Source organism: Sus scrofa, chromosome 13 (genome assembly GCF_054392235.1).
Source record: "Sus scrofa isolate SSC_HxYL_T2T_F1_AM1 chromosome 13, Sscrofa_HxYL_maternal_Yorkshire_Landrace_v2.0, whole genome shotgun sequence".
NCBI lineage: Eukaryota > Metazoa > Chordata > Mammalia > Artiodactyla > Suidae > Sus > Sus scrofa.
The window spans coordinates 155,571,382-155,590,467 of record NC_139395.1 but is presented as its reverse complement, the minus strand read 5'-3'; the positions used below and the strand labels follow the sequence as shown (position 1 = coordinate 155,590,467).

The window sequence follows — 19,086 nt, the reverse complement described above, 5'->3', positions numbered from 1 at the left end:
GAAATGCTTCTGCCTAGATGGCAACAAAGAGAACCCCACCAGGACCAAAACCCACTCTTCCTCCATGCATTCCAATACTATCTGCCAGTCAGAGAAAAAGACAGTGAGTGCTGTCAGGCAACTCCACTGATCTCCCTTTCTGGAGCAATAAGGCCAACTGAGGACTAAAGATAACGAGAAGGATTGGAAGGAAAGCAGACATACAAAAAGTACTCTGACAAGTGATATATGAGATATGTTCATAAATGAATGAGTTATTCCAGAGCCATACAAACAAATCAATCTCTTTACTGGAGAGGCACTCCTCTCCTCTGTGTATCATTCAAATATACTAACACATGAAAGATCACATCACCTTGTTTATGGATACATTTAATATCCCTTGCCCTTCCCACCTTTCAAAACATAATAGTATACAAAATATAAAATATCTTAAATATTTATAAAAATCGCAAGAAAAAATAGAACATATGAAAATATTTTTATCTGAGTTCTCCCTCATTGTTGAGAGGCAGCTTAGTTTGCCTTGAGTTCGTAACTGTTGAGTGGATAGGAGTATGCCCTGCCTAATACTATTCTGTCCCGGAGGAGCTTAAATAAAACATAGTAGTTGCAAAAGAGGATGAGAGCCATGGAAAGTGTGTGGTTCCACTTCTCCGACCGCAGCAAGGAATAGAGTTGGTAGAAGACAACACTGCCTTCAATAAGGATAAGCAGATTTAACAGCCTTAATGGACGATGAAACAGGAACTGTAAGGAAGTTAAAAAGCAAAATGTTATTTCATAGAAAAGACTGCAGTTATTCTCACATTTTTTTCCTAAAATCTTTTCATATTTACAGGCTCCTACGTGCACTAACAAGTAGATCTGCTTATTGAATATTGGTCAGGCTATTTCCTGCTATAGAGACCCAAACCCTTTTCTTTTATTTCATTATTTTCAAGGAATAATGAAATACTTTTTTTTTTTTTTGGCTGCAAACGTGGCATACAGAAGTTCCCGGGCCAGGAATTGAACCCACACCACAGCGGTGACCCAAGCCGCTGCAGTGACAATGCCAGATCCTTAGTCTGCTGCACCACAGAAGAACTCCAAGAAAAAATGAAATACATTTTTATTTCAATGTGTCTGAGATGTGAAAAGGGATTATATCCAAAAGAACTTTGCCTCTAAAGATTTTTCCTAGATTCTATTTTAGGTATGTACTTTATTTCAGATAACCAAAAGTATATTTATTTATCTAAGATGAAGGACCAAATAGGAAATATTTTAGATTTTAAAAGGCAAAAGGAAAAAAATTGAGGATATTACGTAGGTAACTCATAACCTCTTAAAATGTAACCACTTAAAAAGTAAACATCACTGTTTGCTTGTGGGCTGGTCTAAGACATAAACATCTACACTAGACAAGTCTGGAGGGAGTGGAGGTGTGATGTGATTTGAAATAAAGTAATTTCTTATTTTTATCTAAAACTGTTATCCACCATGCTATTTGTTTTGCTTTGTTTTGTTTTTCTGGATATTGAGAACTAGGGTACACAAAGACAGAACAATGTGGAAGGAAAAATTAGTCATTTGGCTAAAAACAGTTCACTGTTTTCATTCCTACCAAATCCTTCACTCTAAGAGGCTAAATCCTGATTCACTAATAACAATGTATTATGAATAAAAAGACAGAGGTCATAGGTTGCAAACTGTGGCAATGGTAGTATACCAGTTCTAAAACAACTAATTCAGACTTGAGAGCTCAAATCTGAGAATAAAGCCAAATCATTATGACAGCTAATGATTAAAAGTAGCCAGGTTCTCAGAATCCTTCTGCAGGAGGAAGAAATGTTTAACCTGAGTTTTATTACATGATATCCAGAAATATCATGTATAAAACTGGCTCAGAATTAACGTTCTTAAAAGACAAACAAACCAACCAAAAAAAAACAGGCAATTTCAGATTCCATGGCAATTATAAGTTATAATTAAATGTGTAGGTTAAGCTGTAAACTGAATGAGTAGAAATGTGAAGACAGGCTTTAAATTCTAACAGATATAGATAACAGGCACATTTTAAGCGAGTGTTCTCAAAGTTCAGTGTACTTAAGAATCATTTCCAAAAACGCAAACACTGCAAATTCCTAGGTTCTGTCAGAGATTCTAAATGACCCAACCACCACTTGGAGAAGCACTGATTTACCTGTTTGGTCACATAAAATCAGTAATAAGTTAATTTTCCCTAATCTTTCATCTACGGATTCCACCTGATTCTTCAGCTATCCAACAACACCAGCAAGGAAAATACTTGTTTTTCAAGCAGAACATTTTAATAAACTCTCTGGTTACTAGAGGTTTCCAACAGAAGTCATTACAGCCTATAGAATTCAGCTAACTGAATTAAATATATGGTTTAGAAACCAAATGCTTATGTAGTTATAACTTAAGTCCACGCCTCCATCTTCAGGCAATCCCACAGGAGTCTAGGAGATGACTGTAGTTTCCTCATTCAAAGGCCTTTCACCTTGCCCCACCTTCCCCTACCTTGGTATTTATAAGCATCCTGCATGATGCAAGCTCACAGTATTTAATTAAAAGGTCTTTAGCAGCAAACACCTACATAACCAAAAAGTCCAAGTACCCTCATAAAGAACCGGGAGGGGTGGGTAGAGGGCTGGGAGGGACAAAGAGATTCAAGTATTAAATAAATAGATAAACAGATATATATAGGTAAGTATCTTCAATTCTTTTTCAGAATATGACCTCCATTCAAAGGCAATGCACTGTACTATGGGCGTTTTTACTAAAAACAGTCCCCTGCATGTAACTTCTTTTCCCCACTCCCATTAATCAACTGGCTTTTCTCTTATAAGTAAATACTTCTGCCTCCTAGAACAAGAATTTCTGGAAAACTGAATAGAACATAACCCAAGGCATAAATTGAAATGAGAGAGAAGCTGGGTTTGGGGAGTGTCTATTCCTTTTTCCTTTTAAACTTTTAAGCCTTTTCTCCTTTTAATCCAAGAAAAGGTAAAAGGCCAAAGATCATGCCATTTGCCTACTTTTTTTTCCCTTGCTTTTAGGGCCGCATCTGTGGCATACAGAAGTTCCCAGGCTAGGAGGCAACTCGGAGCTACAGCTGCTGGCCTATGCCCCAGCACAGCCACACCAGATCTGAGCCACAACTGTGACCTATATCACAGCTCATGGCAACACTGGATCCTTAACCCACTAAGCAGGGCCAGGGATCGAACCACATCTTCATGGATACTAGTTGGATTTGTTACCACTGAACCACAACGGACACTCCCCATCTGCCTACTCTTGAAGGGGAAATCAAGGTATTTTCAGATGATATATATGGCAAATACCAAAAAATTAAAACTATCAATTACTATACTAAATACTACTTAAGGATACATGGAAACAAGTATATCACCAAACCAAACTATTACAAATAAAAGTTTTAAGATGAAAAGGGAATGTCTTAAATAATTGTGAACTTGTTTTAAGTAATACTAGACTTAATGAATTCCAATATAACTAGAGAAACTCCCAAGCTATTTATGCTGAGATATTGGTGTTTCACCTTCAATCTGCCTTTGAGAAGATATTTACAAAGGACAGAGGCCATTATAGTATTAAAATAATTACTATTAATTTCTTAAGACGTGATACACACTGTACTGTGCTAGATGCTTACACACAGAGTTGCCTCCTAACACCCTCAAGCTTATGTTTGAAAAGAAATAAGCGGTACTTGCATAAAAGCGAGCATGGGATACGTCTGAAGGCACCGCCACGTTGTAAGGCCCCATGGCTCTATATAAGCATCTGCTGTGTCGCACCAGCACCCCTTGAGGCCATATTGTATTTTCTGACCAACTAAAGGAGAAAGAAATTCAATGTTAGCGTGCTGACAATTACAATAAGATAGCGTCTGGCAAAGCCAGTTATATTTCTATGGAAAGGATTAAGTATTCAAGGCTTCATCTGCCTGAATTCTGAAAATACAGTAATTCCAAGGTTAAATGGAAGAAGTTAGAAAGGATTTATTATAACTGCATTGCTCTATAGGAGAAAGAAACTGAAAAGTTAACTGGTGTCAAAGAACTTAAGAGGCTTAGGAGAATGAGCAGAAATAAATGTGTAAGTAAGGCATCTATGAGCCAGAAAATCCAGGTGAACTGTCACCTCAATCCCAAGTGAGCAGAGTCTATTGGTGGAAATGCTAGAGGGAACAAACAAGAAGAAAAAGTGGATGGCAATAATAGCAGAGAAATTATCACATTATCAAACTAGCATGACATTTACTTCAGAATTACATCCCCAAAAGCTACAGAAAATCTGTTTATTACACAATTCAAATGCTTCATATACATGAGAAGCTAAACAGAAGAACACAGAGACACACAAGTACCGACACACAGACTTCTCTTTTTACCGCTTTCTTGGTTTATTTTTACAGAGGTTTCTCTAGGAAAAAGAAGTTACGGAAGAAGCTTCATTCTTTCCAGCACCAATGTAATGGAGTTGGGGTGGGGATGGGGATCTTCAGGTTAAGCTTTTTAAAAAAATCTAAGTTAATTCATCTCATCTTGATTTTCGAAAGGTTAGTTTCCTAGGGTAAGAACTGGGACAGCATTTTAGATATGTTAAAGAAAAAAAACTTCTAGCACCCTGAAGCTTTCCAGTTCAGAAAATGTTCCGTCAGCCTTGCTCACACTTACCAGCATTAAAGTGATGATACACCTCATGGCCATGTGCCATCAGGAGCCTGAAGATGTACAGTACTAGTACTGTGGATTGTATTTTCAATTTTTATTGAAATTTGTCCTTTGCCCACAGTCGGGTTTCTTTTCAGCCTGGCCCAATCTCTCAGTTCCTGGACTTGAAGGCCTGTGCTAATCTGTATCAGACATCAAGGCAGATAATTGAAGGGAGCACTCTGAGGGGGAGAGGGGAAGGGAATGTCACCTCAATCTGTCCCACTTAATTAGGAAAGAATTTCTAGGTGATGAAATTTGTGAAATGTTCAAATTATAATGGGGAGGAAGATGAAGATGGTCCAGGTCTGAGAGAAAGATATGATGAAGGGCTCAGAAGCAAGATAATAAAAGAGTTCTAAAGTCAGTCATTTTGGACCATAGGGACCATGCAGAGAAATGACTGACAGGAGGACACAATGAGACAATGAGAGGAATACTCAGAAAGAACTCAATTAGGGAGTTTTCATTTAAATATAGGAAAAGTGAGGCAACAATTAGTGAGTTTAGGAAGAAAAGAAAAACACAATTAAAAACGCAATGTAAACACTAACAAAAAAAAATTTTTTTAACCAAAAAAAAAAAAGAAAGAAAGAAAGAAAAGAAAAGAAAAATGCAGGCTAGAAAAATTTACATTTATTAGAAAGAAAAGATGAGAGAAGCAAATTCCAGCTGCCTAAATACAAGACAATTAGCTACCAACTATTTAGCTGTGGCAATGAAGATGAGGAGATGAATCTTAACAGTCTTCTGAAGAGAATTAAAAATATATCATGACTCTGAATTTGGGCAAAGGGTTAGGACTGAAAGAAAACTCCAAGATTATACTTGGGAAACAAATTACACATTCTAGAGTGACTGGGCAGTTGAAAGGTAGGAGGCATTTAAGGAGGGATTGGGGATGGTGGTGGAAATGAGTTAATGTCCCCTGCGTTCAGTTTAGAGTGATGACAAGCATCCATGTAGAACAAAAACTAAAAATTAAATGTTCAAAGCCAAGAATAAAAATGACATAGAAAGCAAATAAACATGACCAGCAGCATGTAAAAGGGTGTTACGTAGTTTTATCCTCTAACCTACTTACATATGCTGTGGAGCGTTGCTGTAGGACCCATGTTCAAGCTTCTGCCACTTGCCCAGATGAGCAGCTGATTTATGTAGCAAATCACAGTATTTGGATGGCAGCAGTTGTGTGGTGAGCATGACAAAGGCATTGATCCACACCATAATGAGATGCTCACATGACCATCGCATGTCATAGTACTGGGTACTCTGGAAGAGATCAGAGGAGAGAGAAATGATCCAGGTACTGGAGAGCAAGAAGTCAGGGACGGGTGCGTGTACATACGCCCTGCAGACAAATGCCATACTGAGTCACATATGCATTTGTTGTCCTGCTGTCCGTGCAGAAAGATCAAGAGCAGAGTCCTCCAAAATCCATCAACCTGACTTTCTGGCTGTATGAGTTAGGGGTGGGAGGGAGAGGCAATTATACTTTAAGTGCTTCCTTTCTAGAAGAAGTGAATGTTCTCTGTGAATGACAACTCCGGCTGCAGATGTGCTCCTCAATGGGTGAAGAAGGGCACTAAAATGACCCAAAAGATTTTGGGCCCAAGAGAAATCCAGATCATTTTTCTTTTCTACTAAAGTAAATTAAAGTTTAAATAAAGGTTAAACTCAAGGAACCTGCTGATAACCATGTTAAGATCAACCATGGTAGGCTGAACTACTGAAATTTTGGTCCTCTTAAGCTACCACATACTGATTCTATTTTAAGTTACAAGTTTATTCTCCCCAGAAACTGGGGGGGAACTAAAAGAGAAAAAGAAAGAAAAGGAAAAAAAAAAAAGAGGAGACCACCACGGGTGTTATCACAGATACAGAAATATCTATCCACCAACCAGGTATTAGTGCACTCCAGATGCAGCCGAACTCCACCATCCAGGCTGCCAAAGGGGAGACAGAGAAAAGGGGGATTAAATAAGAAATACCCAGTTTACGTCATTCACACACAAATCTAGGAAGTACATAAAAAAGCAAATAACCACTTACCTTGACAAAACACAGGGGGAGAAATGCAACATAGTAGGCACTGAAGAGGGAGTTGAAGAGAACTTCCTTGATTCTATGGTTGAAATCTGCTTTCAGACATTCTACTTCATTTCGAATGAGGTCTGGAGACAGGGGGCAGCTGTGGGTGGGGATGGGTGTGGCATTATTAAACTGTTCTTTAAGAGACTCCAGCAGTAAGGAGAGGAAGTCTTTGGATTTGGCCAAGCCACCCACAGTCGAGGCACTTTCCTCTACCGCCTGGTGCTGAACCACATAGTTATAGTCTGTTAGAAGAAGATGAGCTCTACTATCTTGGTGGAAACAGCAGAGAGGAACATAAACACCAAACCTGTAGAAAAAAAGGGAGTATGAAAATGAGAACACAGATGCCACCTAAGATCAGATCTTATAACTATGTTAGTAAAATAGTCATGATTCATCAGAGTGAACATAATACAACTGGACTTTGCTGATGCTAAACTCATTCTCTGGGAAGCTTTTTAATTTCTTCCCACAAAGGCAATATATATTCATTGTAGAATAGGACACTACAGAAAATCACAATGACAATAGAAGTTACCTAGAAACAATCACTTTTTATAATTTTTACAACTGGGTGCACAAACTTTATACTTTTTCTTTTACAAGTTCTTAAAGAGTATAAAGTGCTTTGTACACTGCTGTTTTAACTTTGCGTATGTTATGTATGCATGTATGTACTGACATTTTCTCATGTCATTAAATATTTCTCCGTAATAATTCTAAAGGGTACTGTAGTATTCTCATATAGCTATACCATAATTTACCCATTTCTTTTCAGAAACTTAGGCTGTTTCTCACTTTCCACCACCATAAATGCCAATGGGATAAGTACTTTCCAGCACAGACCTTTGTGTACATCTGGCAATTTCTGAATGGCCTGTGCTTCACTTCAGGTTTTCTCTTCTTAGTGAGGGGGGCTGCCCTATCTCCCCACCACATCACCCACCACACTCCCACAGGCACTCTTAGTTCCTCTTTCCTGGTTATTTTTCTCTACTGATCTTACCACTCTCTATATATTTTACATGATAATTAGGGTTTTTTTGTTGTGTTGTTTTGTTTTTCCCTCAGTCTATCTTCCCCTCACTACAAGGTAAGAACCAGACTTTTTAGTCTGCTTATTAGTTCACTTCTATATCCTTAATGCCCAGAATAGTGGCTGAACTATACTAGGCACTAAATAAATACTGGACGGATTAATGAAAACAATTCTTGAAGTACGATAAATAAATTTCTGCAGGTATAATTACTTATCTAAAGGACTGAAAGTTTGTGACTTTTCATAGCTTTTTATTGTTGCTCCAACTTTTGGTTCCTTAAAAAATTTTTAAATACTTCCCCAAGCCCTTAGTAAGTAACTTCCACATTGTAATAGCTATGTATTGTAAATAAAATTATTATTTCACTGACATAAATTTAGATATTAAGAATAGCAGATAAAACGGTATCTGATTTAGTTATAAATTTTACTTAAAAATCAAGAAACTTGTTCATAGTTTTCTATAGGGAGGAAAAGGATGAGATTATTACTAAGTAAGAGGATCCTTAGCAGCAGCTCTGGAATCCACTGTGAAAGTGCCCTGGAGTAGGAGGATGGGAGGGGGTAAATGCAGAAGTATCAGGCAGAACTTACACATGTGTAAAACTGAGAGCCAGAGAAGGCTGTAAGTCCAACACTGCACACATTGCACTTGTAGGGGGTGGGGGTGAGAGACTGGGGGTGTGTGCTATGATGGCCCCATTTCTTTACCCTTACCAGTAGTCTCACCCACTGTTAGGTACCTGCACAGCCCTCATTCCACAGGTGAGGTGACCCTACTCAATCTACATACTGGGCTCAACAAAGTGCTCCATTTTGGCCAATGGAATATTAGCAGATACACTATGATTGGAAGCTTGAAATGGGCTTGCACACTGAGGCTTGCTTGCTCTCTTGCCACTCTGTCAATTTCATGAGACCATGTCCAGGCTAGCCTGCCAAAACATGAGAGATCTGTGAAGCAGAGCTTAGTGTTGTCCTAGTTGCCTAGACTGACAGCCAATTAATCTCACATAAGTGACTGAACCTAGCTAAGATCAGGAGACCCTCCTGGCTTCCAGCTGACCCCAACACAAGCACAGTAAATACATAGTGTGGTATGCTTCCATGGCTCAACAGATAACTGATTCAGGGTAGCATCAAAGACGTAGAGTATGGAGAGCTTTGTAAGGTAAAGAAAATGATTCATTAAAGAATTATAAAGAGGGTCAGTAACATGATTCAACTTCCATTCTGAAAATCATTCTAGCTACAATGAAAAACAGGATGGAAGAGGATGAGAATGGATTACTAGAAGACCAGATGAGTATTTAGAATATAACAGAGACTATGGAGAGCAGTGGACAGATTCTAGATAGATGTTAGAGCTACAACTGTTAGTCTTTGGACTAATTTACCTTAAACTGAAAAGCTATTTGAGAATCAAATTAAAAAAAACAACGGTTGTGGTGCAACGGAAACAATCCGAATAGGAACCATGAGGTTGCGGTTCAATCCCTGGCCTCGCTCAGTGGGTTAAGGATCTGGCGTTGCCGTGAGCTGTGGTATAGGTCACAGATGTGGCTCAGATCCCAAGCTGCTGTGGCTGTGGTGCAGGCCAGCGGCTTTGGCTCTGATTAGACCCCTAGTCTGGGAACCTCCACATGCCACAGGTGCAGCCCTGAAAAAGACAAAAAGAAAAAAAAAAAAAGGAGGCAGAAAAGAGTCCCCTTTCTAACCTATGAATAAACAAGAAAATAAGCATGTAATTACAGACACTGCCAATTTTTTTTTTTTTCGGTCACCTCTTTGGCATATGGAAGTTCCCAGGCCAGGGATCAAATCCGAGCCAAAGCTTCTATCTACGTCATGACTGCAGCAATGCCAGTTCCTTAACCCACTGCACAAGGCCAGGGATTGAACAGAACCTCCACATAGACAAGCTAGATCATTAACCCACTGCACCACAGCAGTAACTCCCATTGCCTAGTATTTTAAATTTCTCATACTTTGTTTTTAAATTGAAGTTAAATAAAAGTTAGATTATAGAGTTCCTGTTGTGGCTCAGTGGTAATAAAACCCTAGGATCCATGAGGATGCGAGAGTTTGATCCCTGGCCTCACTCAGTGGGTTAAGGATCTGGCATTGGCATGAGCTGTGATGCAGGTCATAGATGCAGCTCGCATCCAGAGTTGCTGTGGCTGTGGTGTAGACTAGCAGCTGCAGCTCTGATTCAACCCCTAGCCTGGGAACTTCCATATGCCTCAGGTGTGGCTCTGAAAAGCAAAAGAAAAAAGTGAGATTATTTTTTAAAGAAGATAAAATATATTTAGACATAAAATTACTTTAAATTGCTTGCTTATTTCATTGTTTTACAGAGGTATGGAGCACCTCCAAGAGTAAGATTCGTCACATATCTAAATAGAAATAAAAAAGTTCTCCAGCCTTTTTGATGATGGTAATCCTCTTCAGTCTGGCCAAAATATTCCTTGATAATTAGCCTTTGAAATTAGATATGGTTAATACCTTCTAATACCTTCTAAATGAGCCAACCAGCTATTGTTGGTAAACAGAATAACTAAACCATTTGTTTCTAACAGTTGAAATAGTAATCTAGAAATACAGAAATAACTGATGTAAAATATCTATCTTATAAGAAGTCTAAATCATGAAAAATGTTTACAACGTAGAAAATTCCCTCTGTTTGAATTGTTGATGAGTGTTGATGAGTGCCTTAAGTAACTATTTAAGCAATATATATTTTTTTTCATTTTTGTCTTTTTAGAGCTGCACCTGTGGTATATGGAAGTTACCAGGCTAGGGGTTGAATCAGAACTGTACAGCTACCAGCCTACGCCACAGCCATGCCAGATCTGAGCCACGTCTGAGACCTATACCACAGGTCATACCAACGCCAGATCCTTAACGTACTGAGCGAGGCCAGGGATGGAACCCGTGTCCTCATGGATACTAGTCAGGATCTTTACTGCGGGAACTCCAGCAATATCATTAGAATCTAACAGAGTACAACCGATACAAAGATTCTTCCTGCCTTTTTTACTGTGACTATCATAAATTCATGCTTACACTTCAGTACCATAAATGGTATAAAACAATGACTCTCAAACTTGAGCATGAGAATCATCTGGAGGGCTTGTCAGAAGACAAATTGTTGGGCCCTACTTTCTAGTTTCTGTTTCAGTTTGACATAGATTCTGAGGATTTCTATTTCTAACAAATTTCAAAGTGACACTGATGCTTCTGTTCAGGGAACCATGTTTTAAGAACTACTGAATTTAGACTGATGGTTAAGACAAGGGCTCTGGAATTAAAAAGACTTGAGTCTTTCTCATTAATTGTCTAACCATGGGAAAGTTTTTTAATCACTTAATCTGTCTTTACCTGTGGCAAAGACTGCTAATTGCCAATAGCTACTATTCCCTGTTCTTCCTTAGCAACAGAATTTTTGGTTGAGATACAACTGCCCTGCTAAAGACTTAAATTTCTAGTCTCCCTTGCACTCTGTCTTTCTAGGGAAGGTGACACAAATAGACAGCAGAAGCCTGGGTCCTGACACCATGGAGCTGCAACAACTATCCAAGATAACTTACACATGGACTGTATAGGAGAGAGGAATACACTTCTAACTTTTTAAAGCCACTGGTACTTTGGATTTATTATAGTAGAGTAAATATACTATCACCTGGGTTATTGTGATATTTATAAGCACCACCTAGCCCAACACTTAACACATAAGAGCTTAATAAATGATAGCTATTAACATCTAATGAAGGTTTTAGCCAAATGTATACAAGTTAAAACTACGCAAAATTATTTAAGCTAATATGTACAATAATATACCACTATACAACCATCAGAAATGCTAAAATTTTTTAAATGGAAAACATCAAATGCTGGCAAAAAAGTCAAACAACCAGACTTACAGAATTGTTGAGAGGATAAAATGATACCATTTCTTTGAAGAAAAGTCTAGAGGCTAGAAAAGTCTAAAGGTAAATTCTTATAAAAAGTAAACAGGAGTTCCCGTCGTGGCTCAGTGGTTATCAAATCTGACTAGGAACCATGAGGTTGCAGGTTCGATCCCTGGTCTCGCTCAGTGGGTTAAGAATCCAGCATTGCCGTGAGCTGTGGTGTAGGCTGCAGATGTGGCTTGGATCTGGCATTGCTGCGGCTGTGGCGTAGGTCAGCAGCTACAGCTCCGATTCGACCTCTAGCCTGGGAACCTCCATATGCCTCAGGTGCCATCCCTAGAAAAAGACAAAAAAAAAAAAAGGAATAACAAAAGTAAACATACTCCTACCTTGTGGCCTAGCAATGCCACTCCTATATATATTTTTCCCAAGAGAATGAAAAGGTACCTTTACCAAAATAGACTTGTATAAGAATGTGCGTAAGCTTCTTTTTTTTTCTTTCTTTTTATGGCCGCACCCGCAGTATCTGGAAGTTCTCAGGCTAGGGGCTGAATCGGTGCTATAGCCGAGGCCTACGCCACAGCCGCAACAACACCCAAACCAAGCCGCATCTGCATATGCTGCAGCTTGTGGCAAGGTCGGATCCTTAACCCAGTGATTGAGGTCAGGGATTAAACCCATATCTTCACAGAAACATCAGGTTCTTAACCCTCTCAGTCACAATGGGAACTACAAGTTTCTTTTTAATAGTAGTCAAAAACTGGAAACAAACTGACAATGAAATATTACCTATGACCACACAAATCTCAAAAACAATGTGCTGAATCAAAGATGGCTTACACGGAAGTGTACATATCGTACAACGCCATTCATACGAAATTTGAAAATCGGCAAACTAATCTATGGTAGGAAAAAATCGAAAACAGTAGTTGCCTCTGGGAGGCAGGGGGTGGAGTTTGACTGGAAAGGGCCATGAAGGAACCTCTGGAGTAATGGTGATGTTCTATACTGGGATGGGTTGAGTTACACAGGTATAAGCATTTACCAAAACTCAGCAAACATACACAAGATTCGTGAATTTTACTGTATATGAATTTTGCCTAAAAAAACTAAACAAATATCAAACTCTAATTATTAATAGGCATATGATGACATATTTTGGAAGAAGTAAACCAAGGTCTGTGATTTAACTTTGAAATGCATCAAAAATAAGATGGGTTGATGGAGGGATAGAGGAATGGATGGATGGACATATGTAATTACAGTAAAATATTTACGGATAGACTCCAGGTGGTGGTTTCATAGGTGTTTACTGAAAAATTCTTTCAATTTTGTGTGCTCAAAAGTTTCCATAATAAAATGTTGGTCAAAAAAAGTATATAAGTCTATAGGTCTTGAATATGTCATACTACTGTAATATGAATCCAAAGATCAAAGAAATTTAACCAAAAGATTAGAACTGGTTAAGCCAGTTCATTCAACTAATGTTAACCACTATTTATGCCAATTTAGGCAGTATCTAGAGGCTTTATAAGTAAACAGAGCTAGTGAAAATATCCTCCACTGGTAAGAAAGCCATACCTCTCAGGGATAATCTTCGTTTATGTCTATTATCTCAACTGTATCCCATTTCAGAAAATGAATTATATGGTCACTTTACCCACTGATTTTTCCAATTTTCTGAACACTCAATTTATATTTGAATAACTTCATTTTCCACCCTTTTATGTCATTTTCATGACTCAATTTCTTTTTTTTTTTCTTTTCTTTTTTGGCTGCACCTGCAGCAGATCGAAGTTCCTGGGCCAGCGACTGAATCCGACTGAGCTGGAACTGCAGCCTACACTAACACCCACAGCAATGCCAGATTCTTAACCCATCGCACAGGGCCAGGGATTGAACCAGCACCTCCACAAAGACACGCCAGATCGTTAACCCACTGCACCATAGCAGGAGCTCCCCAAATAATTTCTTAAGACTCAACTAATAGAATAGTAAAACTGGAGTACTCACGGGTAGCCAAGGAAAAGGAGATTGAGGACTGAATGGCTTCGAAAGAGATTGACGAGGGTCCAACAAAGTACCCATCCACACAAAGTAAGTAGCACCAAGCGAGCTGATATCAGAACCATGTAGTGAATCATTGATGCTGCACCCGCCTTAGTGGCCTGTAAGTTTGGAAGCACCAAAAAGAAGTTTACAAATGACCTTATTCAAACCCAATGTGACTCAAATAAGAGCTCTGTAGATTTAGTGGAAGGTAAACTGTGAAGATGCAGACCTCTCCAGGCAGTTAGTTGTTTCTGCCTTGTATTCCCATAGTGCCTCACACAGACTTCCTGTAAATTATGATATTGTTTATTTACACTGGGCATCTTCAAAGTATGTTCTGTGAACCACACTCATCTGAGGCTACTTAGTAAACATGAAAATTCCTACTGACTCTCATCACCAAATACAGGGAATAAAATCACAAGTCAAGGAACCTATATTTTAACAACCTTCCAGGTAATTTAAATATACATAAAGATAATGAGCCACTAATTGATCTGACTCCAGACTACACTGAAATGGCCTTATCAGCAGCAAGAGCATTTCTACTTTTCTTTGAATCTTCCCCCCATCTGTTTGCTGAATGTTTAATAAATCACTGAAACTTCAAAAATATATTCAGATCTTCTGTGACAAATCCTATATAAATGTTTCTTTTTTGACTTTTGCAAACATGGAAATAATACATGATCCTCACTTCACATCACAGCCTTCAAATATTCTTCTTTAATCCCAGATCTTTAAAACGGATTAAATATAGTAAGAAAACATACTTGTCCAAATATGAAGCTCTGCAATGTCATTTTCTTTCAAAATGAACTAGGAAGAGGAGAATGAGCAAAATGCAGGGGAAAATGACAGATTCCTACAATCTCTAAAATAGCAGTGTCAGAATCTAGAAAAAGAATTCTATGGAGTCAATAACAATAAGGAATTTTTCAGGTCCCTCCTATCCCAGGCTAGGTGTTCAATCAAAGCTACAGCTGCCGGCCACAGCCACAGCAACACAAGATCTGTGCCACGTCTGTGACCTACACCGCAGCTATGGCAATGCTGGATCCTTAACCCACTGAGCGAGGCCAAGGATCAAACCCAAAACCCCATGGTTCCTAGTCAGATTCATTTCCACTGTCCACAACAGGAACTCCCTATATATCCATTTCTTAACTCACCCAACATACTATATAGCATATATAATATATATGCAATATATGCTATTTATGTAATTGTTTATAAATGCAAAAAAAAAAAGTTTAATTAATACTACCGCTTGAGCCTCAAATTGTGAAGTAGGCTCAAGCTATTCTCAGCCATAGCAGGGCAAATAGTTGCCTAATACCTAACTTGTGTGTCAAAGCCAAGGGAAAGCATTTAAACCACTGGAATAACTCTACTGCTTCCATTCACAAATGTTTAGGGCTAGGAATAAAAAAAGGCTGCTTCTGCCCAATGTCACCAAAGCAGTAGAGCCTGAATCTGTTTATTCATCATTTTTGCCTTACTCCAAAGCCCAGGATCTTAACCAATGTGCTATCTATGTGTGACTATATCTATGTATGACCATTTATGTGTGACAGATATTAGACCACGTCCTAAGGAACACAGCAGTAACCAAGATAAATAATATCTGTCTTTATCAGGCTGCCCAACCAAGAAAGACAAATACAAACTTAAATTTAAACAAATAATTATCTTTACACTTGCAATGAGTGCTATAGGAAAAGAGAAGGCTGCCATGGAGGGTAAATAACAGGAGACTCTAACCTAGGAAAGGTTTCCTGAGGAAGTGCTATTTCAGCTGAGCTCTAAAAGATAAGCAAGAATTAGCCAGGTAAGAAGTAGAAAAATATTCTTAACACTATATTAAGTAAGAAGTACAAGATATAAAACTGTATATAGATAATGTCCCAAACAGCCAGACAATCTACAGATAATATCCTAAAGACACTTATTTTCCCTCTATATGCATATAAAGATTAGAAGGAACCATACCAAAATGTAGTTCCCTCAATGAGAAAAAAAATATTTTAAAAATAAAATTTTTAAAAATTTTTTGGCTTTATATTTTAGTGTTTTCCAATTTTTTTTTTTTTTTTTTCCAAAAAAAGTACCACTTTTCTATTGAGAAAAACAGCTTTTTACAGTGTGGCCTATGGTTGGTGAAAGAATGGCTGAATTACTTTTGGTCCTGTGAAGCAAGTAGTGAAGCAGAATTGGCCTGGAAGTGAATAAATATTCTATCTAGTTGGAGAGGTATTCGCCCCAGAAAACTATTTAGCATTCTCAATTATCTCCAGCCTCTCCTTAAAAATTATTGCTCTTTCTCGGGATAGGGATTCTTTCTGTAGTATAAGTAAAAAGAAGGCAAACATATTTTAACAGAAGGAAGGAAAGATGATTTAAGATCCATCTAATTTAAACATTTTAGGAAAAGAATCACTATATAGCTCTTATTTTAAATGTCTGAATAGTAATATAATCACATTGCTTAAAATACAAAATGTATAACAGTGTTTATAGTAAAGTTTCTCTCCTAATGGTCCTGTCTCCCAGCCATCATCTAGGCAGCCTGTTACGAATATGTATGTCCTTCTAGAGATAATTTATTCATATATAAGCAAATATAATTTGTTCCTTATTTTAAACATGGTTCTGTAATTTGCTTTTTTCACTTACTATCTCAAAAGTCCATACATGAAGACATTTTCATCTTTTCAAATGGCTACATACTATTCCACTATGTAGATATACCATAATTTATTTTAACATTCCCTTTCTGGAGTTCCTGTCGTGGCTCAGTGGTTAACAAATCCGACTAGGAACCATGAGGTTGCGGTTTGATCCCTGGCCTTGCTCAGTGGGTTGGGGGTTGGGAATCCAGCATTGCCGAGAGCTGTGGTGTAGGTCACAGACGCGGCTCCCATCCTGAGTTGCTGTGGCTGTGGCTGTGGCCAGCAGCTACAGCTCCAATTCGACCCCTAGCCTGGGAATCTCCATATACTGTGGGAGCAGCCTTAGAAAAGGCAAAAAGACAAAAAGACAAAAAAAAAAAAAAAAAAAAAAAATTCCCTTTCTCATAGATTAAGGTAAAAATTTAAGCCTTGGACAAAAAATGTTTAAATTTAGTTTAAATATTCTGTTACAGTAAGAATTACAGATTTCTTTAGAAAAGGGCTGATAGACTAACTAAGGTCCTGCAAAAGCTGTTAAACTATTCTTAAGCCATTAATAAAAGAAACAATAGATTCCTTCGAGTTACAGCCCTTGTAGCTCAAAAGTAGAAACCCCAGTTGTGAAAGGTTTACACTAACTGGACATATTGATTTGACATACATAAGGACTATTTCTAAGTACTGAAGAGATGAAATAAAATAATCACTGCCTGTTTTAACTGCTGTAAACAAAAAATCCACTGAGTTCCTCTAAAGAACAGAGTTTCTCAATATATCCAAAAGCAAGCATCTATTTTCATGACCTAAATAAAGACGCTGCGATAAAGGTACAGATAGCCTTTTCCACTGCGGAAAAACTGATGATCCTATTATTTTTTTTTTTTCTGTCTTTTTTTTTCTGTCTTTTGTCCTTTTTAGGGCCGCACCCGCAGCATATGGAGGTTCCCAGGCTAAGGGTCTAATTGGAACTGTAGCCGCCGGCCTACGTGAGAGCCACAGCAATGCCAGATCTGAGCGTGTCTGTGATCTACACCACAGCTCATGGCAACACCAGATCCTCAATCCACTGAGCGAGGCCGGGGATCGAACCTGCTACCTCATGGTTCCTAATCAGATTCGTTTCCACTGCACCACAATGGGAACTCCGATGATCCTATTATTACCAATGCTTTTAAGTTAACTTCAAATAGTTTTCAGATGATGTAATATCTGTAACTTCTCTGTGTTCACAGAAACAGGTTCCTGAAAATTATAATATACAGACACAGCCTTTCCAGGTATGATTTGAAAGAAAAAAGTTGACTCTAGGAGTTCCTGTTGTGGCGCAGTGGTGAACGAATCCGACTAGGAACCATGAGGTTGCGGGTACGATCCCTGGCCTTGCTCAGTGGGTTAACGATCCCGCGTTGCTGTGACTCTGGCCTGGGCTGGCAGCTACAGCTCCGATTAGACCCCTAGCCTGGGAACCTCCATATGCGTGGGAGCGGCCCAAGAAATGGCAAAAAGACAAAAAAAAAAAAAAAGTTGACTCTAAATTATCTGTGGCTATAGCAACTATTTGTTCAAAATTTTACAGTGAATTATAAACTCTAAGATTAAAATTGTTAGCCGCATTAGCTAAGTTAACATTTTTACTTTGTAATCATTTATGGGGTGCAAGATAAAATCTTAAAAGAAAACACATTTACCCTCCTCACCGGAATTTACAAATATAAAAAATGATACTCATAGCCATTTCATAAAAAGATATTAATGTCCCAATTCTTTTCTCTACTGCCCATTAAACTTACGTTCTAACTTTCAAGATTAGCTCTATGCAAATTTGGATGCTGACATTTTAAAATTCTAAGCTTTAATAAACTCAAATGTTTCTTTGCTAGCAACACCATAAATGGTATATAAATAATTTCAAGTGTGTGTTACTGGGAACAATGTTTTCAATGCAACTGTTTATTTACATACAACTCTTCTTACCAATAGTTACCTAAAATCTATCCTATTTTTACTATCAAAATTAGAAAGCTTGCACTGGAGAAGTCAGAAGCTACAAATAAGTTTGAGTTTATCATACTTGAATTTTATTTCATTTATTTATTTATTTATGTCTTTTTGCCTTTTCTAGGGCCACTCCTGCAGCATATGGAGGTTCCCAGGCTAGGGGTCAAATCAGAGCTGTAGCCATCGGCCTACGCCGCAGCCACAGCAATTCGGGATCCAAGCCTCATCTGCAACCTACGCCACAGCTCACGACAACACCGGATTGTTAACCCACTGAGCAAGGCCAGGGATCGAACCTGCAACCTCATGGTTCCTAATCGGATTCGTTAACCACTGAGCCTCGACGGGAACTCCATCACACTTGAATTTTAAATAAATTTTTTTTTTTTTTTTTGTCTTTTGTCTTTTTGTTGTTGTTATTGTTGCTATTTCTTGGGCCGCTCCCGCGGCATATGGAGGTTCCCAGGCTAGGGGTTGAATCGGAACTGTAGCCACCGGCCTACGCCAGAGCCACAGCAACGCAGGATCCGAGCCGCATCTGCAACCTACACCAGAGCTCACGGCAACGC

General features: G+C 38.4%; 1 protein-coding gene across 5 annotated transcripts in view; it reads right to left on the bottom strand.

Moving 5' to 3' along the window:
• Nucleotides 1–268: 268 nt before the first annotated feature.
• Nucleotides 269–19,086, bottom strand: part of TMEM39A (transmembrane protein 39A) — a 33,464-nt gene continuing 14,646 nt past the window's right edge. Inside the window, exons 5-10 of one of the 5 annotated variants that reach the window (XR_014824734.1) lie at nt 13,809–13,963; nt 6,804–7,152; nt 5,836–6,023; nt 4,716–4,933; nt 3,750–3,870; nt 269–750 (exon numbers count right to left, since the gene is read on the bottom strand). Coding sequence is in view for 1 of the 5 variants with exons in the window: in XM_003132656.7 (XP_003132704.3) it covers nt 517–750; nt 3,750–3,870; nt 5,836–6,023; nt 6,804–7,152; nt 13,809–13,963 (1,047 nt within the window). In the remaining 4 variants the exon portion in view is untranslated. Of the gene's footprint in view, nt 751–3,749; nt 4,934–5,835; nt 6,024–6,803; nt 7,153–13,808; nt 13,964–19,086 lie in introns of all 5 variants that reach the window. The other 4 variants (XR_014824736.1, XM_003132656.7, XR_014824733.1 and 1 more) reach the window with 4 other exon arrangements.